The following is a 21545-nucleotide window of genomic DNA, read 5'->3' on the forward strand; positions in this document are numbered from 1 at the left end:
ATCTCTAAGATTCCCTCTGTCGTGCAATTTTCATTAAATCCCCCACTGGCATCAGTGTGGATTTAATGTGCTGAGAAGTTTGATACCAAACTTGTCAGTCTTCAGTTTAGCCATTATGGTGCTGTGGAGTTCGTAATGTCGACCTCCCAGCAACATATACTCTTAATGGCATCACTGCACTTAGTGCCCAGGAATGACCCTGGATACTGTAGGGGCACAGAGCTCATGCACCTGTGCCCACACCACTGGCATAGGGCAGCCAGCTAGAGGGATGACTGAAGTTTGTCAGGGCAGTGGGCCTTGTCGACTCTTTGTTTATGTCTGTACTTAGGCACTCGGCCTGCAAAGGCAGTGTGTGGGGTACAGGGCCCCTAAGGGCTGCAGTCCTTGGGGGCCTTCTCTGGTCACCATGCCCTGGGTACCTAGGGTACCATTTACTAGGGGCTGACAGGTGGCCAGAGATGCCAATTGGGTTTTAGTTTCTACAGTTTTAGGGAAGTAACACAGGCCCTGGGTACCTGGTTGGCAGGAGCCCAGGGCACACTCCGTCAAAGCACATCAGCAGTCAGGAAAAGGTGGGGGCATACCAATGCAAGAAAGATGGCACTTTCTCAAACGGCCCAGAGGGCCCTCCCAGTTGGCAGTCCAGCCCACTCCTTCAGTCTCCGCATAGCCCTGAGCCGCTTCCTGCGCTGACATTGGAGGTGGCGCCGGGCTCGACACCCTGTTCCCCACTTGTTTCAGTGGGGTCGATGTCGGACGGTGCCCAGGCTGAGCCTCCTTTGGAGGTCGTCGACGTTGGTAGACGCCGGTGCAGACGTCCACACCTCCTCTATTACATGAGGTTGGTGTCCCACCCTACTCCTCGGACGTCGATGCGACTCCCACGCAGCGCCTACGCCGCCTCTTATGCAAGAGGTTGACTCTCCTTTGGACTCACCTAATCTGAGGTTGTTTCGGTCCATGGTGTAGGTACCTTGTGTGGCGTGGCCTCCGGATCAGCCTCCGGCTCCTCCACTTTTGCTGTCTAGTGGATGGGTTGGTCTCCAACCGTCTCCTAATAATGGTTTATTGTGCCCTCCCCGGATGGCAACTGAGGCTAATGCTGCCTACGCACGGGCTATTCACAAGGCAGCAGCTATTCTTAGTTTTAAGCCCCCTGTTGTTTCCCTGCCTTATGATCCTTTGTTGGATCTTCTCCACATGGAGCCGGTTGAGGTGGAGCCTTTGCCTCCCCTTGGGGCATCTTTGTTTGACATCATGCTGTGCACATGGGCGAGGCCTTCCTCTGGTGACCCTGTTTATCGGGCCACAGCTCGGCGACATCCTCCTTCCCTCGATGATCCGCTCTGCGTATCCCTTAACCCTAGAGCTCAGGGCCTAGTTATTCAGGCGGCTTTTGACTTAGTCTTCCTCCGCCTTGCCACTCTTAACTCCCACCAGGGTGTCTAGGTGGTTAGACGCATGTTGTCGCCAGCTTTTCGCCTCTGCCAGTGTTTGGTATCCACGCATTGAATACAGCTTGCATGTTCGCACGCGCATCCTCTACCCTTTGGGACTTCTTCCTTCTATTCCAAAAGGCCCCGGGGTAGAATTGATCCGCCTCCTGCATGATGACAGGGGAATGGTGCAATTTTCCCTCCACTCTTCCCTTGATGCCACTGACTCTGTGGGATGAGCTCTTACTCTCTGTGGCTTTGCGCCCCCATGTTTGGATGCGCGACAGTCTTTTCCCGGACAATATTCGGGATGCTCTTAGAGATCTGCCTTTCAATGGCGTGGACCTTTTTGACAACCACGCAGATTCAGCGGTCTCGCGCCTTATGTCTGGGCTACCGTGACTCTAGCGGCACGTCTTTTTGCCTTATGAGTGTTCTTTTATTCTTTGTAGGGGATTTTGCCTTGTTGGTTTGATTTTCAAACATGTCCCGGTTCTTTACCTACCACTCGGATAGTGTAAGCGGTTGTTCCGCCATCTCAGTACTCGTTCAGTACAGCCGGACGGCTGGTTCTGTCTTTCCTTTCAGTCCTCTGAATGTGTTCCTTGCCCAAGAGGACTCCCTTCGCAGGGGTTAAGACTTAGTGTAAGTGGGGTATTTGCGGGCTATTGGGTATCTGCCTTATCTTTGGTACGCTCCTATGGAGTCTTGCTTACGGATATCCTTCTAGGGATCAGGCTGTTCACTTTTTTCTGCCGTTAGCACCTCTTACACTTCGGTTGCAATTGGCACTAGTTTTCTACAGTGATTCTAGGCCTAGGCATGGGTTCTTTGCCGTGCAGCCTTTCCCTGGCCTGCCTTGATCAGGTCCTTATGTTTTTTTCAGCAGTGCAGTGATCCTCTGGTCTATAATGGCTGCCCTTCTTTTGCCGGCCTCACTCTCGAGACCCTTGCTTTGCAAGGGACTAACGCCGCTATGCGGTACGTTTCTTACTATTAGCGCAAACTTGGATACACCCTTTGTCCTCGTCTTCTGGCCATTTTCCCAAAAGCAGTTTTTCCACATTACCTGCATTTGCCCTGCTGGTGTTTTCCACGCTTCTGCTTTGGGTATATTCTCTGACACTCTCAAGGGGAGTGTTCTCTTCAGGATATTCACTTCTTGGGTTCTGGGACCTCTAGGTTGGTCCTGATTGTTCCCACTATCGTGCCCTTCCGGGCGAGGGGCGGATGTTGCTTATGGACCTGGTCATTGTCCTGTTCAGTTCTGCTTCCGCAAGTCTGTTGGTACTTTTCGCATGCCTTAGTCTATTGTTGTATTACGCTTTATTTTGAACGTCTTCTGTCATACGTATGTTACTGGTGCGGGTTTCAGCAGTGCTTCTTCCGCTGTTGTACATACTACGCCGGTGTGCGCTAACTGTCATACCAGTTGCCATCTCTCTGGGCCTTACTTGCGGTCGTCATGCCGGATCCTACGGAACTCTCAAGCCCTAGGTTCAGTTCCACTGCTCGTGAAGTCCTGCACTTTCCTTGTCACACCTACATATCTAGCATGTGTTTTCTTTCTCACCCGGTATACGTACCGGAGTTTTCATGCTGTTCTTCGACAGCTGGTGGTGACTTTGCCTACCCATGTTTTGCACTCCTTTCTGAGCTTCATGGTCTGGTGTGGCTGCGCTGGCTTACGGTCCCCACTGTGTTTAGTCACCTTGTTGACGGCTACGTTCCCTCAGGAACTTCTTGGGGTTCATCCGCAGATCTGGCTCCTCTATGGCTATGGCTTTGGAATCTATTCTACATTCAGGAATCTGCGGCTAGACGTCTATCAGATGGATGAGTTAGTTACCGTCGGTAACTATGTATCTGGTAGAGACCCAGTCTAGCTGCAGATTCCTTAAAACCTCCCGTCCTCCCCGTTCTGCAAGTACCTTTTCAGGTGGGGTTTTCTATACTCTCTTCCCTCCGAGTGGCTTGCCTTTCAACAGGGTGACTTTTTCTCTTCTCTCCCACAGTGTTCATTCTGTTTTCATTGCTCCACTCCGCCAGTTCATATAATTGGGCGGTATGCTCATATGTCATGTCTTTTCCAACCCTGTACCTGGATTGTACGGTGTGGGATCTATTCAGGTTTTTTCCCCACACTCTGCTCTCCCCTTCTCTGTCGCCTTTGGGTCTCTTCCCACCCATGCGACCCATTGGTTCAAATCTATCGGCTCTGCCACATTTTATCGGTCTTTTATTGTGCTTGCGACATCTCTTCTGGTGACGTCTTATGTTGACATTGTTCTTGATCCTATGTCCTGGACTTGCATTCCTTCACGGTTATGCACTATAGTTGCAGGCTTCTGTTGTCTGCCATGCTGTTTTTTCACATCTTCCTGTTCCTCCACAGGTGGTTTAGCCTTCGCATTTGTTAGGGTGCTTCTCCGAGCGGTGCTCTGCTCTTCCTTCTACTGGTTTGCAGGATACAGTGCCTGGCACTGTCCTATGTAATTCTATTTTCTACAAATTTTGCACACTGTTCCCATATTCTCACAGTTTTTGGTGGTGGCTCCGCGTTGTGGCGCGGAAAAGTTTCTCTGACAAACTGACGTGGGTCCCTTGCTCGCTATGCCACTGGATTAAAGATAGCTTGGCTGATGAAGGTTATGAACCCGAAACCGGTCCCAGGATGCTTGTTTCCGGTCCAGGGGCAGTTCGGGCTGGACTGTTCCCATGAAACACAGGGTCAGACTGATTTGCATATGGCCATTTCTGAACTGGGAGGGTGGAGTGAGCTAAAGAATGGTGATGGATTAAACCCAGATAAGTTGCCTGGGGTGAGTGTTTTATTTGCTCAAAGGCTCCGTCCATTATCCCCTTTGGTGTCGCTTTGATTCCGTCAATAGAGCAACGTTTCAATGTTCTGCCCTCAAAACCGAATCCGTAACAGAGAGAACACTGCATACAGCCAGCAACTTGACAAATTACCACCAAAGTGACACTCAACGTAAACCTGAGACTGAAGTTTACCACATTACTTTAAAAAGGAAAAATGTGGGTACTAACTCTTCTCCTCATCCCTCACCACCTCCTCATGAGTCTCAACCATTGCTAATTTCACCTGCTGACTTGCCACCACCATATACACCTGATAAGGATGGGGAGGTGACTGGGGAAAATGATCCAACACCTACAGACCCCGGGACTAATTCTCCCACAGGTAACAATCCTGCTCTGTACCCTACTAAGCCTTCTCCACCAGATGACAGTGTAGGATATATAGAATTATTGAGTAGAGCTGCTAATTACCATGGGGCCGAGTTAAGTAAGGAATATCTAGATGATTTCCTTTTTGAAACACTTAGCAGTTCCCAGAAATCCTCGCACCACTTACCATGCTCAAGGTTATGCTTATACATGTGGATAGCATTTTTAATGAATTTGTACCATCAGATCTTGCTTACATCAGGGGGCAGTTACCATTAGATTCTTTAGTTGTTTCTAATGCATGAAAAGGGCCAATTCCCAAACGTCGGGAGATGCTCCACTCCCAGACAAGGAGTCTAAGTTGATATACGCCTCAAGAAATAGTAGCCTCCCAAGCTGCAAATGTTTGGCGCATTTCCAATACCAAGCACTTTTTGCCAGGTAAGATAGAGTGCATTGGAATGAAATGGAGCAATTTCTGCCTGACAAGCACAAGTCCAAAGCTCAAGACCTAGTGCGAGAGGGACAGCTCATTTCGAACAATTCCATCAGGTGCGCTTTAGATGCGGCTGACACTGTGGGTAGAGCCATCAACACCAGTGTTCTGTTAAGAAGGTATGCCTGGTTACGCATGTCAGGGTTTAAACCAGAGGTTCAAGCTTCTATCCTTAATACGCCATTTGACAAGTAGTACCTCTTTAGCCCGGTAGTAGACTCATCATTGGAAAAGATGAAAAAGGACACGGAGGTGGCAAATTCTATGGGAGCCCTTCAGTCGGCTTCAGGCCGTGGTTCCTTTTGGTGCTCCTATCGTGGAGTGTCTCAACACCTCCTTAGACACTGCCACTACGACCTACAAAGGAAACAATCAGCCCTCTGCTTCTAAGGGTTTCTTCATTCAGAGGTGGGTAAAGAGGCAAGCGGTGCCAACACACGTGCTTCCCCCCCAACACCAAACGGTGACTTGCCTACCCATTCCCTCAGGGGGAGGGGGGGGGAGGAGAGAGAAGAGTGTTTCACAATTCCTGGCCGTCAAAAACTACAGAGAAATGGGTACTGGAAATTATCCCTTCTGGTTATTGCCTGGAGTTTACCAACAATCCTCCAAACATCCCTCCACGTTCTCACACACACACTGTAACCAAACCACTTACATCTCCTCAAACAAGAGGTTCAGTCTCTCCTTTTAAAAGGAGCTATAGACCCTGAGTGTATGAACATCATTAGAGAGGTCAGAAGGCCTACTACAAGAGCATGTTATGCAGCTAAATGGAAACGTTCTGTTATCTATTGCAATAATATCAGTCCTCTTGATGCTTCAATACAAAATATCATTTATCTGTTACACTTGCAGTAGCCGGGGTTAGCTCTCACTTCTATCTGACTACATCTTGCTGCAATAGCTGTATATCTACAAAATAGGCAACCTGTATCTTTAGAGTGCCTGTAATCAAAGCTTCCATGGCAGGACTTGAGTTATCCCACCAAGACTTCCACCTGCCCCAGTAAAGGAATCTTAACATAGTCCTCTCACGATTTATGGGGCCACCTTTTGAACCCATGCATAAATGTGAAAAAGAATTTCTCTCCTGGAAAATCGCTTTCCTCATCGCAGTCACTTCACTGAGGTGAGTGGGTGAACTACGAGCACTAACCATAGAAGAACCTTTTTTCCAACTTCGGAGACAAAGTGGTCCTTCGTACTAACCCCAAGTTTCTACCTAAGGTAGTTTCTGCCTTTCACATCAATCAGTCGGTTGAGTTACCTGCATTCTTTCCTCAACATGATTCAGTGGCAGAACAAGCTCTACACACCGTAGATGTTCGAAGAGCCCTTTTAGAATTCATTGAAAGAACAAAATCTTTTCATATAACGAAACAACTTTTTGTTGCTTTTGCTCCACCACACAAGGGCAATCCCATATCCATGTCAGATATTGCTGAATGGATTGTTAAATGCCTAAACTTGTTATGCAAAAGCAAAGAACTTTCACAATACCCCCCAGAGTGCAATCCACTCGCAAAATAAGGGCTACTACGGCTTTCTTAGGAAACATCTCCATAGTTGACATTTGTAAAGCTGCAACGTGGTCTACACCGCACACATTCACCAAGCACTATTGTGTAGATGTGTTAGCGAGACAACAAGCTAATGTGGGCCAGGCAGTACATAAAACACTGTTTCAGACAACTCTGATCATTTACAGGATAGCCACCGCTTAGGGGAGACTGCTGTATAGTCTATGCATAAGCATGTGATCTACAGCTCACATGGCTCAAACAGAAAATGCTACTTACCCAGTATGCACCTGTTCTTGGCATGTAGAGCTGTAGAATCTCATGCGCCCACCCACCTCCCTGGGTACCTGTAGCTGCTGTAGCGCTCTTATTACTATTCATACATACACATGGTTATCTCTGTTCTTTACTACTGCTCTATTCTCTCACCCTCTGCGGGAAAACAATCTGAAGATGGAGTTGATGACCATGCACACTATCACCGAAAGGAGTTGCCGCCTACCTTGTGACTTGGAAGACTTCTTTGAAGAAAAACAAAGGGCAAACATCCAGGTCCAACACTAGATAGCGATCTATGCATAAGATTCTACAGCTCTGCATGCCATGAACAGATGCATACTGGGTAAGTAGCATTTTCAATCTTCTCTCTACCTTTAATTGCGTAGTGGCAGCAATCGTCAATCAGGCTTCCGAGCGAAACATAGCACGGAAACAGCTATGACACACAATTGATGACGCCCTCCAAATTCTTGATCGCAATGAGTCCTGCCTCCTCATCCTTCTTGACCTCTCGTCAGCATTTGACACGGTCAAACATGAGAACTGCTGGAGCTGCTAAGCGCTAGAATGGGTCTATCGGGAACTGTTCTCAAATGGTTTTCGTCCTTCCTTCACAACCGGTCTCAGAAGTTCAAGATCGACAATGTGTTATCTTCACCTGTGCCTGCAGATCTAGGTGTTCCACAAGGATCCTCCCTCTCCCCCACATTGTTCAACCTCGTCATGGAACCGCTCGCCACCTTGCTCCAAGCTTGCAATGTCCAATTCCATATGTACGCCGACGACACACAACTGTACCTAAAGCTTCAATCTCCAGAAGATATCAAACATCTGAATTCCACGCTTATCAACACTCAATCTTGGCTAGCCGATAATCACCTCAAACTAAATGCTCTGAAAACTGAGTTCCTTCTCATCTCACCCCCGGCGAAAATTTCTACCACCCAAACATGGCTCAACAACCTAACATCATTCAATGTCCAACCCACCATCGTGGACTCAGCGAAATCCCTAGGCATCACACTGGACGCCAAGCTCAACATGCAGCAGCACGTCGGCAAAGCCACAAAAGCAGCTAATTTCCAAATCAACACACTGAGGAAAATTAAACCCTTCCTCCCTGCTGAAGACTTCCAAACTGCTGTACAAGCGTTAGTCATCCCTCGAATACACTACGGAATTGTGGCCCTCAGCGGACTCCCGCTATCCACAACAGCACCCTTAAGAGCCTCCCTGAACGCTGCCGCAAGACTCATTACTGGCTCAAGAAAACATTCGCATATTTCCCCAGACTTAAAGTCCCTAAAATGGCTGCCTTTTGAAGCCAGAATACAACTAAAAATTGCAGTCATGACACACCCGGCCGTGCACCACAATGCACCCAACTACCTCGCTCAAAAGTTGTCTATATCAGGAGGTTCGAGATCCAATAGAAGCTCAAAAAATCTACTCCTGAAACCCTGTAGATTCCGGAAAGAGAAAACTTACAAGCGCTCCTTCTCAGGAATGGCACCCAGGATCTGGAATGCGCTCCCTCCTGAAACCAGGCGTATCTCCTCCACTGCACTCTTCAAGAAAGAGGTGAAAACCATCCTTCTGGCCAAGATCTCCTGAACTTTATAGGTGCTGGATCAGAGACTCTGCATTGCCTTGTGTCAATGCTCACCTTGTCCTTTGGCACTATACCTCTACTTGATGGAGACACTACTACGCTACTTTCTTACTACCGACCAATATATGATACACGCTGGGTCACTGATTCACCCTCCCGATGCCCCCACTCAGTGCTCTCTCTATATTAAAACACTGGTATAAGCCTTCCACACACCCAAGATGTACCTGAACACCTCTGTATTGGGACCAATGACTTGTGCCGTCTTATATTACTTGTTTACCGTACTGTATATTGATATGTTTTATGTATGTTATTATTTTCCTTTCATGTTAGTGACTACTACATTGCTCCCATTACCTCTGTTCATTCCTACTGCCCCTACCCTGTCATTGTGAAGCGCTCTGATATCTGTAAGGATCTTGTTCGCGCTATATAAAACTTTGAATAAATAAACTAACTAGGCGAATGTCCTCTAAACAGGTCTGTCCAATGAAGACAGGAAGCAAGGAGCAGCTTCCCAGATGCATTACTGCCCAATCCATATACCAGTGTCTGAACTACCAAACATTAGCAAAAAAGACATGGATGGAAGGAGAATATAAATCTCTGTTTGCGTAAAGGCAATACATTAGGTTTTACCATTTTCTAGTTGCGCTGTAGCTTATATGTGTATTCTGAGTGATTGCTCCAACAGGAAATTCATGTGATCTACCTTTTCCAAGCTGTAGCTTAAAATGCTTTCTTGGTTTCCCTGCATACGACCAAGGTCACCAGGCCAATTGTCAGGTGTGCCTGACTAACATCCAGTTAGTTCATAAATACATTATCCTTACTCAACCTGTAGCCATAAATCTGACACAGTCGGGTGGAACATTCTAAACTTGCAGCCAGAAACATGTCTGGGTCCTGAAAAGAGCATAAATAGATCACTCTTACAAACTTTCAGATTTGTTGCATTTCTAACCAGAAGTACTGGGTTTCCTGGAAACTGAGATCGACACATCAGAATGTTGGGGAGAACTGAGCGTTCTCATGGACATGTATATAAAGCTACTGTTTTTTGCCAGTGGTAGAGCTTTGGCACCTTTGCTCTCATTAAACCTGATCTGGATTCTTTGAAGATCAGCGTGCTTGTCTTAATTTGTGAAGCTGAGTCTACTGTTTTTCACGTTATTGCAAGGCACTGACTTAGTAGTACAGTTAGGCCTTTGGTGGCAGCTGAACTCAATCAGCCTGCTGGATTGAGATTTCGCGAAATCGCATGAGGAAATCCAGACAGTCTCATGAGGTGAGTATTTATAAAGGGGCAGTGGTAGATTAATGGGTGGTAAGCAGGGTGAGGACATTCTGTACACCAACAAATGTGTCTACGGGGGGGATGATGATGATGAAGTTTGAAATGTGCAGGTTGTTGACCCAAGTTAGAGGAAGGCATGAATCCCAATGCATAATCTGTAGATGATGAAGGATGTATAATTGTTTTCTTTTCAGGCAGAGAAAAATAGAGCAGCAGCAATGGCTAATAATCTTCAGAAAGGAACTGCTGGGCCAATGAGACTTTATGTAGGATCGTTACACTTCAATATTACGGAGGACATGCTGCGTGGAATCTTTGAGCCATTTGGAAGGGTGAGCATCTTTTATAGTTTACTATGATACCTACAATATACCATATGTAATAACGTTTTCCTTATTTATATTAAGCTTTCAAAATCATAGTGTCCAAATCTTTTTTTTCTAATGCTGTACCTGGGAAAATAGTCTGACTTGTAAAGAGCATATTAACATTTCAGTAAAGCAGGGTCTCGGACATTTACCATCTTTCGACTCTTGTCTGCATCCTGAAATCGCCAGTCTACTGATTCTGGTATTCCAGATACTTATTGTGTGCGTTGGCTACTGACCACGAGGCCACTAAAATGCTCCCTAAAAATAGTTTTTAGGGGGCAGCCCTGAACCAAGAAGCCAGATTCCCGCAGCCTACGAAGAAAGACGACACCCAGTAGAGGAGACTGCCGAGAACTGACTTGGCCCCAGCGCTACTGGCCTATCTGGAGTTTCCAGAGATCCTGCTCCAACAAAGACTGGATCTCCTCTGTTCAAAAGAAACTCCCAAGACCGACTCTGAGCCTACTAAGGACAAAGAAAACCGATGCCTGAACCAACCACCACTGCACTTGAGGCCTACGGCCCGAATCGGAGTGCGTTACCGGTCCCAGCAAGGTCGCCCAGCGCTCCAGTCTGAGTCCAATGTGGGTTGACCCCTACAGGATTCCCCGACGTCGCCTGCAGCCTCTGCAAAGGGACCGGTAAGGTGAAATCCGTTCTCAAGAAACTCCTGCATTCAGCCTTTCTGCACCCTGTTGGCTCGCGGCTGGCTTCTCCACTGGCATCTCCGCCCTCCCCTGCGGCCCCTCAGGTTCCCCATTCCTCTGTGGATCCACCTACATATCGGGGCTGGCCGCTTCCCCCTGGACTTGGGGATGGGCGGCTCAGTCTGCAACCGTCACCCATGGAGGAATTACTGTTTGCGGCATGTGGGCTGCTGAATTCATATCTTAGCATAGATCGCTGCCTAGTGTTGGGTCCGGATGTTTGCACCTTGTTGTCTTGGCGGAGTCTTCAAAGTATCACGAGATTGGGTGACTCCTCCCCTGGACTACAGTGCGCATGGGCATCTTCTCCATCCTCCGATTGTTTTTCTCCGCCATTGGGTTCGGATGCACTTTGACAACTACAACTTTGAGACCTAAGTTTTCCGACCTTTCTAAGGCCAAAAACCTTTTACCTTCGTTCTGTATGGTTTCCGCTCGGTATCCCTCGACTCGACAATACTTTCCATCTTTCTCCGGTCGTCGACGCGGGCCGTTGGGCCTTTTCGACGCCACGTGGACCTCCTGCCGATGGAAAGGACCCCGTTCAAAAGATACCCACAATGTGGTTCCAAGTTTCCACACAGCAATAAGCATACAGTATGCAACAGGTGCCTATCTCCGGAGCACAATGAAGAAACAGCCAGAGCGCGTGTCCTCAATCCAAGGATTGAGAAAAAATATAAACCAGCCCCTACAGACCCCTCTTATATTAAGTCTCAGCTACCATTAGACTCACTAGTCGTCTCTAATGCTAGGAAACGGGTGAATTCACAAACAACGGGTGATGCTCCCCCACCTGACAAGGAGTCAAAAATCTTGGAAGCCTCAGGTAAAAGAGTGGCCTCCCAGGCAGCAAATACCTGGAGAACTGCCAATACCCAAGCACTCCTAGCACGTTACGACACAGCGCACTACAACCAACTGGAGGGATTATTACAACACCTACCAGAACCTTATAAGGCAAAAGCAAACTGCCTAATACAGGAAGGGAAATTTATCACTAACGCATCCAGAAAATGCACCCTAGATGCAGCTGATACAGCCGCTAGGTCTGTCAATACTAGCGTATTACTACGCTAGCATGCCTGGCTCCGCATTTCGGGTTTTAAGAATGAAGTGAACTCCTTCTTTCGAGCATTAGGCAGAGGTAACACATCCCAAACTCCATCATTCAAAAGCACCACAAAGGCTCCAATAGAGGAGGTTATAGAGGGAACAATAACAAGGGCAGAGGACGTGGTGGTAACACCAGAGCCTCCACCGCCACTAAACAGTGACTTGTTCACACTCCCTCCAGACCATTTAACACCAGTCGGAGGGAGAATAACTCAAATCCTACCAATGTGGAACTCCATCACCACAGACAGGTCGGTGAGACAAATTATCCAGTATGGATACTGCCTGGAACTCCTTTCTACTCCACCAAACATACCGCCCAAACACGTCCAATGTCCAAAGAACACATCACGCTGTTACAACAAGAGGTGCTCTCCATGCTAGAAAAGGGTGCCATAGAGCCAGTCCCACTTCAACATCAAGGGACAGAAGTATATTCTCTATACTTCCTCATCCCCAAGAAAGATGGATCCCTCAGACCAATATTGGACCGAAGACCTCTGAACCAATACATACTCAGAGCACTTCAATATGATCACTTTACAACAAGTGCTCTCACTGCTCCAGCAAGGCGACTTCCTCGCCACACTAGATTTAAAGGATGCTTACTTTCACATCCCCATACATCCAGCTCACAGGAGATACCTCAGGTTCACAATAGAGGGTCAACACTATAAATTCAAAGTTCTCCCCTTCGGGGTAACTACAGCACCAAGGGTTTTCACAAAATGCCTAGCAGTAGTAGCAGCATACCTCAGACGGCAATGTGTCCATGTGTTGCCCTACCTCGACGATTGGCTCATAAAAGCCAACTCATACGCACAGTGTGCCAGCCATACCTCACAGACAATCCAGCTACTGTACAGTCTAGGGTTTTCCATAAATTACCCAAAATCACATCTGCAACCCTCCCACATACAACAATATCTGGGAGCGACAGTAGATATCTCAGTGGGGAAAGCATATCCAAATCCAGCCAGGATAGCCAACATACAATCTCTCGTTCAAAAATTTCAGCCACAACACTCCCTGCCAGCTCGAGTGTTCATGCAGCCTATAGGCATGATGGCCTCCTGCATATTCATCGTCCCTCATTCTCGCCTACGCATGTGTCCCCTACAAGAATGCCTAGCCCGGCAGTGGAATCCGGCTCAAGGACAACTAAAAGACCTAGTGTTGGTAGACAGTCGCACTTAAAGCTCTCTGCAGTGGTGGAATCCACAAAACCTTTCCAAGGGGCGACTGTTCCAAGAGCCAGTTCCACAAGTAGTATTGACAGCAGACTCATCACTAACAGGTTGGGGAGCCCATCTCCTTCAATACACATTCCAAGGTCTCTGGACAGTCAAACAAAAGACACTACATATCAACCACTTAGTTAATAGCAGTATTTCTAGCAATGAAAGCCTTTCAAAAATACTTGTACAACAAGGCTGTTTTTATCCGGACGGACAACATGACAGCCATGTACTACATCCAAAAACGGGGGGGGGGGGGGGGGGGAGGAGACACTCTGCAGCTATCTCACCTAGCACAGAGCATATGGAAGTGGGCGATTCCACCAAACATTTATCTCCTGGCAGAACACCTCCCAGAAATAGACAATCAGATAGCAGATCTACTGAGCAGACACAGTCAACAAGTACACGAATGGGAGATTCACCCTCAAGTTCTTCAACCATTCTTTCAAAAGTGGGGACATCCAAACATAGGTCTGTTTGCCACAAACGAAAACTCAAAATGCCCGTCCTTGGCCGCCAGGTTCCCACACCCGTAGTCACAAGGCAATGCGATATGGATGAACTGGTCAGGCAGTTTTGCGTACGCTTTTCCACCAACCCCACTGATTCCATTAGTGGCACGCAAACTAAGGCACCAGTCATTCACAATGATCCTGGTTGCTCCCACATGGGCAACACAGCCATGGTACACGACACTGCTGTAACTCTCTGTAGTACCCCCACAAAAAGCTGTGCCTTTCGCCATAGTTGCTAACACAGAACCATGGAGAAATCAAACGCCCTGATCCCAATCCGATGAACCTAGCGATCTGGCTCCTGAAGTCCTAGAATTCGGATATCTTAACTTGCCCCCGACTGCATGAACATTATCAAGGAAGCAAGGCGTCCCACTACCAGGGCATGCTACGCAGCTAAATGGAAAAGATTTGTAATTTATTGTAATAATAATCAAATCAATCCATTAGATGCCTCTATCCAAAACTTAATTTGTTATCTGCTACACCTTCAGAGATGTAACCTACCATACTCATCCATAAGGCTACACCTTTCCTGCTATAGCAGCATATCTTCAAAACAGACAACATGTCTCCCTGTTTATAATACCACCTATCAAAGCTTTTATGGAAGGACTTAAAAGAATTATCCCTCCAAAGCATCCACCTTCTCCAGTCTGGGACCTCAGCATAGTACTTACCAGACTAATGGGACCTCCCTTCGAACCACTTCATTCATGTGAATTACAATTCTTAAAATGGAAGGTGGCTTTTTTAATTGCCATCACCTCCCTCAGACGAGTGAGTGAGTTACAGGCGCTAACAATTCAAGAACCTTTCATGCAAATACACCACAATAAGGTAGTACTCCGTACAAACCCTAAATTTATGCTAAGAGTTATCTCCACTTTTCACATCAATCAGTCCATAGAATTGCCAGTTTTCTTTCAAAACCGACAATCAGTAGCTGAAAGAGCTCTACACACACTAGACGTTAAAAGAGCACTGCTATATTACGTTGACAGAACTAAATCATTCAGAAAGACAAAACAACTATTTGTTGCCTTTTCACCACAACATAAAGGTAATCTCATTTTCAAGACCGGAATAGCCAGATGGATCGTTAAATGCATTCAAATATGCTATCAAAAAGCAAAGCGCACTTTAACAGTTCCCCCAAGAGCACACTCATAGCGCAAAATGGGGGCATCCATGGCTTTCCTAGGAAATATTCCCGTAGACATATATGTAGGGCAGCTACATGGTCTACCATACACACTTTCACTATACACTACTGTGTTGATGTGCAAGCTAAGCAACAATCTGATGTAGGCCAGGCTGTCCTTAAAACTCTTTTTCAAACCACTGCTAGAGGAGAAACTGCTATACAGTCTATGCTAAGATATGCCGACGACACCCAGCTGATCATATCCCTCACCGAAGACCCCCACACCGCCAAAGCCAACCTCCACAGAGGAATGAAGGCCGTAGCCGACTGGATGAAGGACAGCAGACTGAAGCTGAACTGACAAGACGGAGGTCCTCATTCTCGGACCCACCACATCAGCCTGGGACGACTCTTGGTGGCCCACATCACTAGGCACAGCCCCGGAACCCACAGACCACACACGCAACCTGGGGGTCATCCTCGACTTCACCCTCTCCATGACCAGGCAAGTCAACGCCGTCTCCACGTCCTGATTCAAAACCCTCTGGATGCTCCGCAGGATCTTCAAATGGATCCCTCCCGACACGAGAAAAACTGTCACCCAGGCCCTCATCACCAGCAGACTTGACTATGGGAACGCCCTCTACTCAGGACCAACAACCATGCTCCTGAGACGACTTAAACGAATCCAGAACGCCTCGGCACGACTGATCCTTGAACTGGCTGCCCCTTGAAGCCAGAATACAGCTGAAAATTGCCTGCATGACGCACAAGGCTATACACCTGAAATCACCCAGCTACCTCACTCATAAGTTGACAATTTCCGGCGGGTCCAGAACTACCAGGAGCACAAACAATCTTCTGCTGAAACCGCGAAGATTCCGGAAGGAAAAAACTTACAAACGCTCCTTCTCTGGTATGGCGCCCAGGATCTGGAACGCACTCCCTCCTGAAACGAGGCTCATCTCCTCCTCCCTTCTTTTTAAGAAAGAAATACAAAATATCCTTATGGCTAAATACACTTGAACAATTCGTTTGATTTACATTGCGTCGAACAGTATTACCAATATTTTATTATGATATAGCCTATATATTCCTATGCACGTGTGTTTTGACTTATATTTCTGTATTATTTACGTCGTTCTGATGACCTACGCTCCAACTATGCTTTGCTACCTCATACCTGTACTATACGTAATATTTTTGCTATGTACATGAACTTGATGATCTACCTCCCTACTATGCCCTCTTGTTCCCCTACCCTCCCACCTGCCTGTGTAAAGCGCTCTGTTATCTGCAAAGATCTTGTTCGCGCTATATAAAACTTTCAAAATAAATAAATAAAAATAAATAAAATCCTCAACGTCCCCCGACGCAGCCACATCACACCCCACCTGAAAGGCCTGCACTGGCTCCCCGTCAACAAGAGGATAGCCTTCAAACTCCTCAACGCACACAAAGCCCTACACAACACCGGACCTACATACCTCAACAACCGTCTCCACTTCCACACCCCCACCCGAAACCTCCACTCAGCCAACCTCGCCCTCGCCCTCGCCACAGTTCCTCGTTTCCAGAATACCACAGCGGGCGGCAGATCCTTCTCCTACCTCGCAGCCAAGACCTGGAATGCTCTCCCCACTAGCCTACGACAGACTCGGGACGTGCTGACCTTCAGAAGACTCCTCAAGACCTGGCTCTTCGACCAGTAGCGCCCCCCCCCCCCCCATTCGCCTTGAGACCCTCACGGGTATGTAGCGTGCTTTATAAATGTAGTGATTGATTGAATGATTGATTGAATTCAGCAGCCCACTGTAGGAAGGTAGATCCCTGACTATGGTTGCCCCCAGCTTTTTGCCTGGTGTTTTGCTGGTTTTCTGACTTAGTTGACCTGGGGCCCTGCTATTCAGGACCCCAGGCCCACTGCTCTCTCTGTTAAAATGGATTCCATGTACCCTAGGTACATATCTAATTGGATACTGAGTCACCTTATCAGCCCCTGTACAGTGTACCTTGGGTACCCAGGGCATAGGTGCACACAGGGCCTACCAGGGGCTGCAGCATGTATTATGCCACCCCTGGCTGGCCATCCAAAACTGACACAACTGGCTGCTTGACAGCTGGGGCAAGGTGGTGTAATCACCCTTTGCTTTAGATATAGTATACCTATATCTAAACCTAAAATGGGCACACAGATCTCCTATCAGTCACTCCTATGGCAGGCCTTAACAATCCTGGAGGCAGAGTGCTTGGAATCGTGTGAGATAGTGCTCTGGCATGAGCTGAGCCTGTCTGTGGCCTTCGGGATCTATCCCTTAGCCGTTTCCATGATAGCGTCAGACCATATACTCTTAAGTGCCTTATAATCCTCGCGGTTATGGTAACTTTGGTCTGACATTATCTAAACATGTCGTGTAAGGTGTCATACGCTTTGGAATACTACCCCCTCGCCAGTTCTGGCGACGGGGGTAGCATTCCACCCCTCTAGAGGGAGAAGACATGTTGGTAGCTGTAACCCCGGTTAAAGTTAAACACAGCCTCAGCTCCACAAAATGGATGCTGCCACCGAGCAACGGAGGCCTGGACAAAGGGTTTCCTGTCAGGGGCGGTGCCAGCACCATCCCAGACAGGATTTTGTGTATCCCAGGTAGGCAGGGCTTTAGAGGAAGGTGACTGCAAGTGGCACCCCGGTGCTCACTGTGCATATGCCGGCTCAAACCAGTTCCTGGGGCACACCAGCCCCTGAGCTGGGGAGAGACCGGACAAAGGAGAGGGGTGTAACCACCCCCCTCCTAGTCCCACCCCTAGGGCAGGACTTAGTCGCGTGCCCGCCCCCTTTTTCAGGATAAAGGTAGGAGCAGGCCCCCTTCCAAATAAGATCATCTTTGAATCCTGAAACTACTTTCCACGAAAGGAACTCAAGACTCTTCTCAAGATTTCTCCCTTGTGACTAAGGAGTAGTCACCCTGTAGCAGCAGGCACCATCCAAGCATCGTGGTTTGCTGTAAGTCTCTCCTCCGGATCAAGACTGCCCGGCTCGACAAGAACTGGCTTCCCTGGCACCTCTGACCGCTACCTGCATCATCAGCCCAGCTGAGATTCGTGGGTGTGACGAGACCTCGAGGGACCGGCCATCTTCAAGACTGCACGACGCTTGCCCAGCACGACCACCGAGGGACCCTAGAGTAAGTGCTTTGGGGTTTGAGAAGCCCCAACCCTGAGCAGCTCCAGCACCGAAGTACAGCCCCCTTGCATCCATGAGATCTGCGTGGGGCCCTTCTGCTCTTTGCTGCTCACCGCGTTGTCCAGGTCACTTGCCCGTTGGCTAGTGGCCCTTCTGACGACGAACCACGACGACAACACCGCTGGTCTGGTTGCTCCAGACTGGCCCTTACTCCCCTCCAACAGAGGAGCACCCCGGACCCTCCTGGTCCACTCCAGACGCCATTTTGAGTCCACCGCGTGGGCTTGCATTTGCCAAGAGTTGTTGCCCCAATCCTGGGTCCAGCGACGTCGACAGCAGACACCTTCGTGGGACAGCTCGCACCTCCATCCTGGTCGACGACAACGCCTCCTGGTCCGAGAGACTGCAGAGCCCAGCGTCGCCCACTCACCTGGTCGAGGTGACTTCGTCCGGTGCCATCCTGGTGCCCACCTAATCACTGGCTAGTGATTCAGAACTTGGTCCCCTCTGCTTACAGGTCTCCATCGATCCAGGCTTGGATCACCACGAACTTCTTCACTGGTCGCCTGCCAGCAACTTCTTCTTTCAGGCTCAATAGACTGCAACGAGGATCCCCGACGTCTTTCCAGACCTATGCATCCGCAGCCCCTGGGCTAGGTAACCTGAGCATTTCGGTGCTCCAGCATAGGTTAACTATCTAAGTGTCCAGATCTTTTTTCGTTTCAGCTCTACCTAGTCGGGTTCGCCCGAGAACACTAACTTTGCTTTTACTAGCCTCCATAGATTTTGTCCCGCATCCCGCGTGAGAGTGCACCCTCTGCACCCGATCTCCCTAGGCCTCCTGCTTGTAATCTGAAGGTTCAGTAGAATAGTCCTAGCGATCGCAAAGCCTCTGAGAATAGTTACTTACCTGCTAGTAATTCGCATTCCACTTTTGTAGTATATGGTTTTTCGTGCCCCTCAGGCATTTGTGTAAATTGTGCGACTTTCAGTATTTCCTTAAGAGTTTTGGATTGTGCTTAGCGCCCTGTCCTCATAAAGAGTCCAGGGTTGTTGTGTTATAAATAAATATCCTTTATTTTCATAACAACTTGTGTGGTGTCCTTTCACTTGGTGTTCAAGGGGAAAATGTGATGGTAAAACAGCTGGCTTAACACGCCCTCTAGAGTTTAGCCTAAAGACTGCTCGTGTCCATGCTACTAGGATAGCTGGTCTATCAGGTTGACTTACAACCAATCATCAATAAGGGTTGTTTGGACTGATACAAAGTGCTCACTAGAATAGTGAACATTATATATCAGGCCAACTTCTCACACCCACATGCCTCAAACTGAAAATGCTACTTACCAGTATGCATCTGTTCTTGGCATGTAGGGCTGCTGACATTCATATCGCACACCCTCCTCCCCGGTGCTTCTCACAGCTGCACGGTTACATTCTTAATATACATCTACATTGTCATCTCCTACTTTTTTATACTCCATCTTTGACACAATGGCGAAAAACAATCTAAGGATGGAGAAGAAGCCCATGCGCACTGTAGTCCAGGGGAGGAGTCACCTATCTCCTGATACTTCGAAGACTCTTCCAAGACAACAAGGTGCAAACATCCGGATCCAACACTAGGCGGCGATCTATGTTAAGATATGAATGTCAGCAGCCCTACATGCCAAGAACAGATGCATACTGGGAAGTAGCATTTTCCTTCGCCTCCACGGCGCCCTGCTGAGGCCAGTGTTGCCTTTGTTCGGTCTATTTTCACGGCTGTTAGTATTCTGAGGATGGGTGAACCTGTCTCCCCATTCCCTACAGACAACCTCTTGGAGATTCTTCACAAGGGCTCTGGTAGAGGGGAGTTGTTCCTTCCCTTGGAAGGTTCACTTCATAATTCTCTTATGGGGGCTTGGGGGTGCCCTGCCATAGGCGATCCGGTGCCTCGGGCACTACTGCACCGTCATCCTCCTGCTCTGCATGACCCGGTCTGTCCTTCTTCCCACCCTTCTACTCAAGGCGCTCTACTGCGCAATGCCTTTCCGTGTTTGCCTGTGGTGGTGTTCCCACAGTCTCGGGAGGCCCGTTGTTAGATTCATGGGGGCTTAATGTCTTTGCTTCTTCCAGTGCTGCCTTGAGGGCGCTTAACACTTTGTGGGTGCTGACCAGGGCTACTTCTGTACTGTGGGATTCTTTGGAGTCCCTTCTTTCTCATGTCTCATGAGGGGGCCCGTGCTGATCTGTGGGGCCATGTGTTGGATGGCAGAGAGTTGGCCGCGTTTATTCTTCGTGCAGCTTTGGATGTTGCCGATGGTCTTGGCGGTGCTATGGCCACTTCTGTGGCTCTCCGTCGCCATGCTTGGCTACGCGGTGCTGTTTTCCCTTAAAATATTAGAGAGCGTTTGGTCGATCTCCCTTTTGACTCATGCAGACTCCGTCATTCAGCGTCTACTTCAGCGTCTTCTTGTGGGGCTCCCTCGTCGTCCTCCTCCTCCTGCTCCTCCTCCTGCTCCTCCTCCTGCTCCTCCTCCTGCTCCTCCTCCTCCTCCTCCTCCTCCTGCTGCTCCTGCTCCTCCTGCTCCTCCTCCTCCTCCTCCTCCTCAGTAGGTTGGTCTGCTGATCCTCCGGGGCTTGGTGGGAGACGTTGTCCCACTTGCTCCTGATATTTGGTATTTGGGCGGATGTTACACTTTCTGTGAGGGATACTGTGCCCTTGAGGTCCTTGATTGTGCCCCGCTCTTCAGTTGGCTGCTGGGTTTCTGGCACCAGGGCTTATAAATGGAAAATGCTACTTACCAGTATGCATCTGTTCTTGGCATGTTGAGCTGCAGATTCACACACTCCCACCCACCTCCCCGGGACCTGTATCTGTTCTAGTTTTATCTTATTTAGATATACACACATGGGCATCTTTCTTTTCTAAAAACTCCATCATTTCCCATTATGGCGAAAAACAATCTAAGGATGGAGTCGATGCCCATGCGCATTATCGTCCAAAGGAGGAGTCACCTATCTCGTGACTACAAAGACTTCTTCCAAGACGACAACAACATGTAATCATCCTAGCCCAGCACCAGGTGGCGATCTAATGCACAGTGTGAGACTCTGCAGCTCTACATGCCAAGAACAGATGCATACTGGTAAGTAGCATTTTCCTTCTCTTCCAGGGGATGCTCATCAATAGTCATATGCACCGAATTATCTCTGCCCACGTTTGGGAACCCGGAGCATATACAAAAATACATATATATGTGTGTTTTAGACAAGAAGTACTTAGTACTAAATAAACACACACATACATGTATAACATAAAAATATGCAGCCCCATACATATCCAGGAGGCTAAGAAGCCAAAATTACATGCATTTCTCTAGTATGAAAATCACACATACATATAATGTAAGTGTCGGAAAATGGGGCAGCATCTGTGAG

At 48.2% G+C, this 21545-nt stretch overlaps 1 protein-coding gene across 6 annotated transcripts in view; it reads left to right on the forward strand.

Annotated features, from left to right (window-relative positions):
• Window positions 1-21545, forward strand: part of RBM39 (RNA binding motif protein 39) — a 503417-nt gene that overhangs the window by 116940 nt on the left and 364932 nt on the right. For all 6 annotated transcript variants that reach the window (XM_078652224.1, XM_078652226.1, XM_078652225.1 and 3 more), the window contains one exon: window positions 10040-10173. In XM_078652224.1, coding sequence (XP_078508350.1) covers window positions 10040-10173 — 134 coding nt within the window. The remainder of the gene's footprint in view (window positions 1-10039; window positions 10174-21545) is intronic.

This window comes from Lissotriton helveticus, chromosome 7, assembly GCF_964261635.1.
Source record: "Lissotriton helveticus chromosome 7, aLisHel1.1, whole genome shotgun sequence".
Lineage (NCBI taxonomy): Eukaryota > Metazoa > Chordata > Amphibia > Caudata > Salamandridae > Lissotriton > Lissotriton helveticus.